The following is an 11,124-nucleotide window of genomic DNA, read 5'->3' as shown; positions in this document are numbered from 1 at the left end:
ATGGTTCCAGACCAATGCCTAACAAAAGCAGATTGTTCGTTTTAGATTCACACAGGAAGGAATTTAGGCTCAAAAGTACTTCCCCCGAGGTGATGAGGCATCGTCAAATCACAATCTCAAGCGTCTGCCTGCTAGCTAATATAATAATAGGAAGATCCCATGGGCAATCTCTTGGAGTAGTGTAAAGTATGCCAAAAATAGACGGTATCCTTAACTTTGCACTGTTCTTATTCGAGGAAATATGTGGCCGGCAGAACTCATTTTTATTTAGGAAGATGGTGAAGCTTATCCGACGTAAAAAAAAAAAAAAAAATCTCAAGCTGCCTGCCTTTAACTTTTGATCCAGTCCCATGAAACAGTAGAAAGTGGAGCACGAAAGTGAAAAGAAAAATCCCATTAGGTTTGGACATAGATTAGCATCCCAAACAAACATCAGATTTAAATTCCCAACAGATTGCTCTTTTGCCTTTTCCCTCCTCCATACACTTTTTGCAGTATCTTCCTCCTCTTGCTTGCAAAATTTAACTACCCAATGCCTCCTCTCTCAAGTTTTCTGATATTCTTCCGTCTCTCTACGACCCAAGGAAACTTTGATTCTTCAGGTTTTTATTTATATAGCTTATATCAGGATGATATATATACTCTTCTTTGCCACAACTCCATTGGTCCTCAGGGTGGCTTGTATCTCATTCTTCTTTAAGAAAAGAAAAGAAAATCTCAGAACCACATTATAGAAGCAGCAGCAGCAGCAGCAGCTCGACAATATGGGTTCTGGAGGAGGTCTTCAATATTTCTCAATCTTCCTCTTGTACCTGTCTCTCTATTCAGGTGACTGGCATTTCCTCTCTTTGGTTTCCAGCATTGCTGACATCAGGAAATCTCGTTTCGGTGGCTCATTTTCTTCATATGAATGTTATGTGCTTTTGTTTATATAATCTTAGCATATGTGTATATCCCTTAATATGTGTGACCAAAGTGGATCCTAGAACAGAATTGTCTGAAAAACAAAAGAAAAACCATCCTTCTGCTAAGTGGCAAGGCTTCTGGTTAAACAGTCTATATTGAATTTCGTTACTTGTGATCATGCTGTAAACTACATCTTAATTCAAGCAGAACCTGGTAGATTTATTCTCTTTGTATCTGTAACAAGTAGATGAAATTGTTATGCTTTTCTATGATTGCATGAAACCCAATTCTGAGCAAGAAACACTGCAATCATGCATCATAAGCATTTGATTTTTAAATTTACCCCTTTTACATTTTCTCTCGGGAAGAAATATTGCTTTTAGCAAATCAGGGAGTTGTTAGCGAAAATTTATGGGTTAAGTATGCTATCCTGTCACCAATCCACTCTGACAATGTAGAACTTCAATTGCATCCATTAACATGAAACATACAGAACTTGACATAAAAGAAAAGAAAGAGATTTGATCCTTCCTTTCGACTTGTTCAGGTCATCCAAGTGTTGCTGGAACGCCTACTTTGGAATCAATCCAGAAACATAAAATAGTAGGCGACCAAGAAAACAGGATGCTCATCTCACACGCAGTGTCCACCACCCAACTAGACACAATTACAGGAGGGGTTCCCGTCATCAATCCAACAACTCCTGGAACAACTCCTATAGTAAATCCAGTAGACTCTCCTCCGGCATCAACTGGAATCAGCCCAATACCTACGACGCCCCCAGCTGGTATAAATCCAGTAGACTCTCCTCCGGCACCAATTGGAATCAGCCCAATACCTACGACGCCCCCAGCTGGTATAATGACCCCAGTCACTCCGAACCCCCCGGCTTCCACAAATCCAACCTCTTCAGGAGGGCAATGGTGCATTGCAAGCACCATTGCTTCACAAACCGCCTTGCAGGTAGCTATTGACTACGCTTGTGGCTTTGGTGGGGCAGACTGTTCTGCAATTCAACCTGGTTCAGGTTGTTATAATCCAAACACCCTCCGCGATCATGCTTCATATGCCTTCAATAGCTACTACCAGAAGAATCCAGGTTCCACAAGCTGCGTTTTTGGCGGAACAGCACAACTTACCAACACCGATCCAAGTAAGATATGTGATCTTGACAAAGAACATCATCCTGTGGATTGAGATCCAATACTGTATTTTCGAAACTGGCATACTGCAGAAGTTTTGAAATCTGTTCTGTTTTCAATTATAACAAACATTTCATAACCTAAATTCACTGCTTGGCTCTTGAAAAATGGTTTTTTTCCCTTTTAGGAACCCTTGTTTCCCCTTCAAAAACTCTTTTTCATAGCAATGACTTGTGGCTTAAGCTCTAGCTCATCTTTCAGCCACGAATCCTCTAATTTTTTTATATTAATTTCCTTACTTTTAGTTGATTGGCCACTCAGAATCCTGAAATAATAGGGCTTGAATCTATATAATATGCTTCCTATTAGATTGCTAAACTTCTCTGTCTGCGCCTATTGCAGGTAATGGAAACTGTCACTATGAATCGTCATCCACGACAACACCAAGGTAAGCTTTCATCTCAATTTTAAAGCCATTCCTATCAGCAAAATTAGGGAATAGATACTCATTCATGTTCTTGGAAACACAGCACAAGCTCACCAGTTAACCCGACCCCAACTATGACGACTCCCGCAACAACCAGCTTCCCTGATGGACCACCAGCAGTTTATGGCGTGGCAGAACCAACCGGCGAGCCCAGCTCAGCCACCTCTATTTCATGCAGTTTACTGCTCCTCTATTCCACAACTGCTATTGTGGGGTTTCTTGTTGCTACAAAACATCTCTGAGCGCATGGAAATTCAGTTTATCACTACCCTCGATGAGATGACACCTTCCTTGATTGCCATCCAACTTCATGAACACAAGTAGTAAGAAGAATCAACAACCTGGTATTTTCTCGAGGATTTGTCCTCGGCATAAAATGTCAATCTATTTGCTCTACTATGCTTTTTAGTAGGTACGAAGCCCAGGAGAAAAGGAAGAAGAAAGTAGAATATCATAGGTTCTTGTACTTGTAGACAAGTAGTTACATTCTCTGCAACTTTTAGCATAATAAAGTAGTAGAATATCATAGTTGCATTTGCAGCTTGTGTACTCGTCGTATTCAGGAAGCATACAGTTTAATTTATGAACCAGCAGAGTTGATTTTACTACAACAATATTCATGGTAATTAATAGAAGAATTTATTACATTCTGTAACAGAGGGATTTGTGTTATTCCCTCGAAAAATTCATGAGCTCATACAACATTTTACACCAGTAATAATCCTAGCTCGGACCGCCAAGCTGGCCTTGAACTTTTTTCTTCTTTTTTCCCCCTCAAGGGTGGACGCCCCTTTTCTTTAAAAAAAATAATAATTAAGCAGACAGATTTTGATAATAGAAGAGGTAACCAAAAAATCATGTTAGGGTTTTTTTTTTTTTTTTTTTTTCAACATGTGTTTATTTAAAAACATCCACTAACACTCTTAAAACCTCAATAAAATATTTTATCAACTCAAAATATTTTTAAATCAATTAAAAAACATAAAATTAAACAAAAAAAAAACACTCTAAACCCTAATCTATTTCTTTTTAGTAAAACGAAAGCTCAAAAACACTTTAGTGACACTCTTCTCGTTAGAAACACATATTGACATGAAAATTTGGGTTTTTTTAATTAACAAAATCTCATTAACTAATTGTTTTCTCTCTTCTTTATCATTTTCTAGCTATCCCCTCAATTCAAGGACTTAAAAATATATATAAAAAAATAAAGTTTTAAATTAAAACATAAAATTTTTAAAGAAAAGGGATACAAAATTAAAGTAGAAAAATTTCATTGCCCAAGATTTTTTAAAAAGTGCTAAATAAGGTGCTAAATAAACTGACGAATTAATAGAGATTATTTTTTTTTCTTATACGATACATTTATTATTATTTTTATTATTTATTAATTTTTTTCATACAAAATCTCCATTACTCATCGAGACCTCATTACTTCAATCTTATATTTTTTTTGTTTTATGTTTTTTTATTTCTTTTGACAGGGGTTTACATAAACAATATAAAAAATCTTGTATATTTTCCAATTTAATCCCTATATATATATATTGTTTTTTGTAAGCAATGAAATCCGGTGGCTTAGAGGGCCACTGGATTGACTAGTTACTCAAGGTCGGGCTTATAACACTTGCTTCAATATTATTATCTCTTTATCGTTAGACAGTCTTTTTTTTTTTTTTAATTTGGTTGTTAAGGTTTTTCAATTTATAGGTTTTAAGTGTTTTTGTCGATATTACAAATAATAATAATAATAATAAAGAACCCACTTTTATTATGGATTTGTCTTAAAACACGGTGGATAGTAGGACCGTTCATTTTATTGTGCTTTTTTTCAAACCTTAAACTTTATTTCTTTGTAATTTATCCTTGTACTTGATGCTTGCATTGATTTATTTGTTATAATTCACTTCTATTTGCTTTGTATTGCATATATGAGGTTTTTAGAGTGTTTTTTTTTTCTGAATTAAATATCAATTATATGAAAAGGAATTTTGATTTATTGTTTGGAAAAAAAATTGAAAGAACAAAGATCAATTTTTTTTAAAAAAACTAGGCATTTCATTTTTTATTGTTCAAGATGTGCAAAAAATAACAATTGGAAACCTAAAGTTCAAATATGTCTTATTGTTTGAGAATTTTATGTTTAGATCTTAAATTTAATTTTATTTACATTTTAATCCCTGTTTGTTGAGGGATGAGAAAGAAAGTCATTGAAAAAAAAATGGAGAGAAAAAATGTTTAGTCGCCACAATTCAATAACTACAATGATCAATCTTGTGTTAATAAATTCTTTTTAAGTAGTGAAGTTTCTCGGAGATGGTTTGAAATGTTCATCTTACTAAAAAAATATAAACTTAAGTTCAAAAAGGTTTTCTTGAATCTCTTTTTTTTAACCAATTTATGGTGTTGTGAGGCTAAAATAGGTTTATTTGGATTGTTTTAGATGTTTTCAAATAAAAAAACAGTTCAAAAAGGATTTGTTTTATTCAAAAACCTAAAACTCAATTTTTGATGGTTGAAATTTAAACCATATGACAACGCCTACACGTCATTTACCTAGAAGGATGACATGTCATTCCTTTTTATTTTTAAAAAATAGCCACGCGTGTGAGCCTAATATTATTGACCTTTTTTATATCTAATTTAATCATAAATTTATATTTTTTTATAATACTATTAACAATTATTTTGTGAAATATTATATATGAATCCAATATGCAAAAATTTAAAAACAAATATACTCATGAATATTAATTGAGAATTTTATTTTTATTTTTTATGTGTAAATTGTTTACATAATTTTTTCAAATTAATTATTCTTTTATTTTTTATTGCCTATAAATTATTGAGTTATGATTTTTTCTAATTTTTTTTATTGAACCTCACTTTTCATATCATGATTTAAAAAGAAATGATTCTCATAAAAAACTTGTTTTCTAAAAAGAAAAAAAACCAAAAATTACACATTTGTCACCGCTACAGTACCTGCTATAGTAAAACAAATTAGAGAAAAAATCAATTGTGCCATTTCTATAGTAAAATACCATTAAAAAATTCTTGAAAATTACATATTTGCCACTGCTATAGTAAAAACAAATTGAAGAAAATTTCAATTGTGTCATTTCTACATTAAAAAAGACAAATTCATTTTAGTATATGTATATGTATAATGATAGTAGCTCATAGTTGTATTGAGTTTTTTCTTCTTATGGGTATGATATCGAGTCATCGACGGTTTATTTGTTTTAGTTAATTATTATTTTTTATGTATATGATATCAACGGTTCATTTGTTTTAGTTAATTATTAACAAATATTTTTTATATATTTCTAATGCTATCATTGCTTATGATTTAAATCAAATTATTATATTACTTGATTTTATTAGATCTAGTCAAGCATCAGGGTTTTTTCTGTTTGTTTCTTTAAAAATGCTATCATATCTAAGTATCTTTGTTGTATGTTTAAAAAAAAAAAAATCATCTGCATGCGGTCACCGATCCAGTCATAATCTAAAACACAAAGAAAGAGTGTGATTATTCTTTATTGTTGTAGTTGTTTTCGCTGTTATTACCACTAACAGCTAACCTCAAATTCAAATCAAGGAACCAAAGTTTGCTTTGGAACAATCTTAACGGGCACTACAGATGGTGCTGCTGGTGGTGATGGAGCAGTGGAATCGACAGCTTTATCACAGTAACCTTCAAGAATTTGGCTCTCTTCAGTATTAAATCCTAGTGTATCAATCATAGTTATTAAACCCGGTCCAGGGGTTGACCCGGTCAAGAGGCCGGGTCCCGGGTTTCATGGGTCAACACGGAAAAATTAAAAAAATTAAAGTTTTAATATTTCATATGAAAAAATCCATGTAAATATAGATTTTACATATTATGAAGTTTAAAAGAATATTTTAAAAAGTTTTTTATCCCACATTGAAAAAACATAACTTTTTTCTTGGAAACATAGAGTATATATACTAATGGGTTTCAAATCCCACATTGAAAAACATAACTTTTTTCATTGGAACATAGAATATATATATGAAAGAGTTTCAAATCCCACATTGAAAAGATAATATATTATCCTTTTAAGTTGAAATATTTAAACCAAAAGGTTTTTATCCCACATTGAAAAAAACATGGTTTTTTTCATGGGAACATAGAGTATATATACTAATGGGTTTCAAATCCCACATTTGAAAAAAAAAAAAAAACCGGGTCTCGCCCGGGTCACCCGGGTTCCGGGTCAACTCGCCGGGTCGCCCGGGTTTGGCCGGGCTGTTGCCACAGCCGGTCTTTTATTAAACCCGGACCGGTCCAGCCACCGGGTCGACCGGGTCCCGGGTCGACCCGCCAGGCCGGGCCGGGTTTAATAACTGTGGTATCAATCATGCTAGGCCAGCAATGTTCGCCAATGGTGCTCAGAGCTTGGCAGCAGATACGACCAAGTTGAGTCTCTCGCCGCTGAGGAAGAAAAGAACAATCTCCCCAGTACATGCCTGCAGCTGCAACAAAGAGTTCCAGCAATCTGGTGACCCTTCGTCTAATTTTAAGCGAGTCGAAAGGTTTGAGATTGAAGCCAACGGTCTTGCCTTGGCCTTGCAGCAGTCCAAGCTGCTGCATGCCAAGAAAGCAACGAAAAGAAAGAGCTTAAGATCAGAAGCCATTTTGAAAGTGATATTAGAGAGAGAGAGAGAGAGAGAGAGAGAGAGAGAGAGAGGTATTTGATCAGGAAATGGAGATTGCAGAGTGATTTATAGAGAGCATGCATGATGGTGAATTAATTTGAACGTTACACACAAGGCAGGAAGGAAATGAGAGAACGTGTGGGGTAGTTGGAAGCAACTAGCAAGGGAATAGAAAGACCAGAAGGCAATAATCAATTAATCATCCATGAAGTTTACAATAAATGGCATTAAAATTCCAGTGGTTGCTGTGAACTGATACGGTTCTTCCCTTGATAATGTTGTTTGATCCAGGTCTCTAAAATGGTGTTGATAAAATATATTAAAATAATATTTTTATTATTTTTTAAAATTTAGTTTTTATATTAGTATATTAATATAATTTAAAAACATTAAAAATATATATTTTAAAATTAAAAAAATATAAAATAGTTAAAAGGACAACTTTCATCATAGATTGAAATTTCAATCACCCCCTCTCCATCCATCCATTTCCATCAATATGTATTTTTATTCTTAAAGTTTCTCAATATTACTCGAAAATTATGATACGAATATGATAGAAAGTTATTAACAAACAAATACGATAGAAAGTTATTGACATTGTTTACCAATCCTTTCACAAGTAAAAACTTTTCTTCTCGGCACCATTAATTACCATCTAAAAACTAAAAGAAATAGTACTTTTATTATTATTTATTTTAATTTATTTTTTTAATTTTCTAATTTCATCTTTAAAAGTTTATTATTTTCTATGGAGTTATCTCAATCTCATAACCCATGTTGCGGGTTTGACCGGTATACTCGATTTTTTTCTTTTTTAATTAGTCTTTTCTTTCTCTAATTTCATCATTTAACATTGAGTTTATTAGGAATTATGTTTCTTTCAGTTTGCTTTCTATGAAGTTATCCTAGTATCGTGACTCAGATCATGATTTTTACGGGTTATCCCAGTCTCATGACTTGGGCTGCCGGTTTGACAAGTTAACTCGGGTTCATGGGTTTGACAGGTTGACTCGGGTGATGTTTGTGTTTTTTTCAATTTCATCCTTCAATATTAGTTTGATTGAGAATTAAGTTTCATACTTTTTTTCAATTTATTTCTATAGGGTTATCCTGGTCTGATGACCTGGTTTATAGGTTTGGCAGGTTAACTCTGGTCTTTATCCCACATTGAAGAGATACGATGTTATTATTTTAAGTTGAAGTATTTAAACCAAAAAAGTTTTTTATCTCACATTGAAAAAACATATTTTTTTTTCTTGTAAACATAAAGTATATATACTAAAGGGTTTCAAATCTCATATTGAAAAAATATTTTTTTTATTGGGAACATAAAGTATATATATTAAAGGGCTTCAAATTTCACATTGAAAAAATAATTTTTTTTATGAACGTAAATTATATATATTAAAGGGTTTGAAATCCATATTGAAAAAATAAAATATTCTTCTAGTATTTATATAGTAAACTTTGAAAATAGTTAATAATCAACTAAAAAAAATATGAAAAAAGAGGGGTCTAGGAGAAAAACCTCATTTGAAAAAAAAACGAGTCTCGTTCGGGTTCGCCCGGGTCAGGGGTCGACCTGCCGAGTCGACCTGGTTTTGCCCGGTTTTTACATTGGCTAGTCTTTTGCCTTACCCGGACCGGTCCAGCCACCGGGTTGACCCGGGCTGATTCGGGTTTAATAACTATGATATTAGGTCAACCTCCACACGATTTAAATTTTTTTCAACTAAAAAAACATTAGCAATACCTGGATACTTTTTTTATATTAAAAAAATTGATTTGCGACGTTGCAGAGGCCAACAATCTAGCATAAGCGTATATATATAAAATGTGTGTGGCTTTTTTGTTGTAGCTTTTTTTATTGTTCAGCCTCTCATGATTCATTATGGATTATAATAGTAACATTTTTAAAAAAATTTAATTTGATCATTGAATTGTTTTTTGCATAATTGAGCCCAAATTGTAGTCCAATTCCATGTTCTTTAAGGTGTGAGGGTTGAATTGAAAGAAAAAGGGCTTAGTAAAAACATGTGTAATATAGGTGGCGACTCTGTAATTTGTTTTAAAAGTTCATTTTTAGCCCCTCATCTTTTTAAATTATGAGGTAATTGTCCCTTATAGTTTTTTAACATTACATTATGGTAACATACTTCATTTTTTTTTAGTTCTTTTTCAGTAGAGGGAAGAGAGGGGGTTATTGGATTGTAGCTTAAAAAAAGAGTTTTCGTTGGCAACGATTTCAACCATCAAAAAAATTAATTTTTATGTCAAATAGTTTCATATGATGAAAGGAGTTAAGATTAAGTATTTTTTTACCTTCAGAAAAACTAAAAAAACAAATCTAAGCTCCGAAAGATTTTTTGTTTTAAGTTGATTATGGGTTTTTGAACGATTTTTTATGTTTTTTAAGGCCATTGATTGGCTAAATAAGGTTACAAAGTGTTTCTTAAGTTTTTTTGGATCAAAATGAGTTGAAAAAACAAGTCTCGTTTTTCTAAAGTCCATAATGGCCGGATTATGGGCAATTATAGACGACGCATTGTCTTTTTTTGGTGAAAAATGGGGCAGACAGTGTGGCATCCACACCATTAACTTAAAAAAAAATAAATTAAAGGCATGCACACGGGCCCTTTCTTTATGAGCTAGGTGCTAGGTCTGGCTTACCAGGCCTACAACGCCTGACCTCATTCTTTTCTTTTCTTTTCTTTTTATTATTTTTTAAAAAAAATTACTACTTTTTTATATGTAATTTTAAAAATATTTTTTATGTTTTGATTAATACTTCTTCTTTGTGATTTGTTTGACTTATTTAGCCTTTTTGAAATAGTGATTATTTTATAATTATATTGTGTATGTAATTTTTTATGAGGTTAGTGTGATTTATCTATAATTTTTTATATTTTATATAAATTAAACTTATTTTAAAAAATATTTATTTCTTTATAATATTTTTAATATGTGCAGCCCTGCATAAAATGTTTTTCCTTTTATTTTATTCAATAAATTTAATGTGTATGTTGATTTTTGTTATATATTGTTTTTCATAAATATATTCATTAAACACAACCAGGTAAATGACTTGTATTGTGATATTAAATATCTTGATCTATATTTGTAATTCAATTTTTTCAATTATGTTTTTATTTATCCTTGATAGATTGTTTTAATTTATTTACAAAATAGTTTATAGTTTATGTAATTAGATGCATTCATAAGTTTTTCGATTTATATTTATAATTTTTTATGTAAAACAACATGTTAAAAAATTCTAAATGTTCAATTTTTTTTTATCATATATTGGTTTTTTCAATTTGATCCTTATTTTTTTATTTTTTGTTGTTGATCTTTTTATGAAAGTTTTATTGTTTTTAAATTCACCATTCCATCCAAGTTGATTGTGTATTTTATTTGTCCTTATTCATTTGATTTTTTTTCTTCTTGTTAATGTTTTTATTCTTTTAATTTTACTCTAAAATTAAAATTTTGTTATTTTCCTTTGATTTATTTTTTCTTACGATTTTAACTGTCATTCTTTTAATTGTTATTTTTTTAGATTTTTTGTCCATTTTTTTTCAAGTCATCCTTTAATGTTTTATTTCCTAGATATTGAGTTTCATGATTTTTTTTTTTAATGTATACTACTTTCAGTATAATAACTAGATTCACGAGTTTGAAAGGTTAATATCTTTTTTTATATATATAATATCATCCTTTCATGTTGTTTTAGACACACATATCTTGTTTGCTATCGTTTCTTTTTTTTTTTAATATGATTTAAATAAAATCAATCTATAATCTAAATAATTGAATTTCTTAAAAAAAATATGTTTGCAACTCTTAAATATTTTACTAAAACAATAATATATATATATGAGGTATGATTACTTGAGGAAA

The 11,124-nt window shown here is 31.4% G+C and overlaps 1 protein-coding gene across 1 annotated transcript; it reads left to right on the top strand.

Moving 5' to 3' along the window:
- Positions 1-63: 63 nt before the first annotated feature.
- On the top strand, positions 64-3,149 carry LOC7471835 (PLASMODESMATA CALLOSE-BINDING PROTEIN 2). The gene is made up of 4 exons (XM_002316704.4): positions 64-828; positions 1,454-2,059; positions 2,451-2,496; positions 2,579-3,149. Exons 1-4 carry the CDS (start codon positions 765-767, stop codon positions 2,775-2,777), a joined length of 915 nt encoding a protein of 304 aa, XP_002316740.2. The 5' UTR covers positions 64-764; the 3' UTR covers positions 2,778-3,149.
- Positions 3,150-11,124: the final 7,975 nt, after the last annotated feature.

Source organism: Populus trichocarpa, chromosome 11 (assembly GCF_000002775.5).
Source record: "Populus trichocarpa isolate Nisqually-1 chromosome 11, P.trichocarpa_v4.1, whole genome shotgun sequence".
Classification (NCBI taxonomy): domain Eukaryota; kingdom Viridiplantae; phylum Streptophyta; class Magnoliopsida; order Malpighiales; family Salicaceae; genus Populus; species Populus trichocarpa.
Note: the sequence above shows the minus strand (reverse complement) of the source record. Positions and strands in the feature narration are given on the sequence as shown.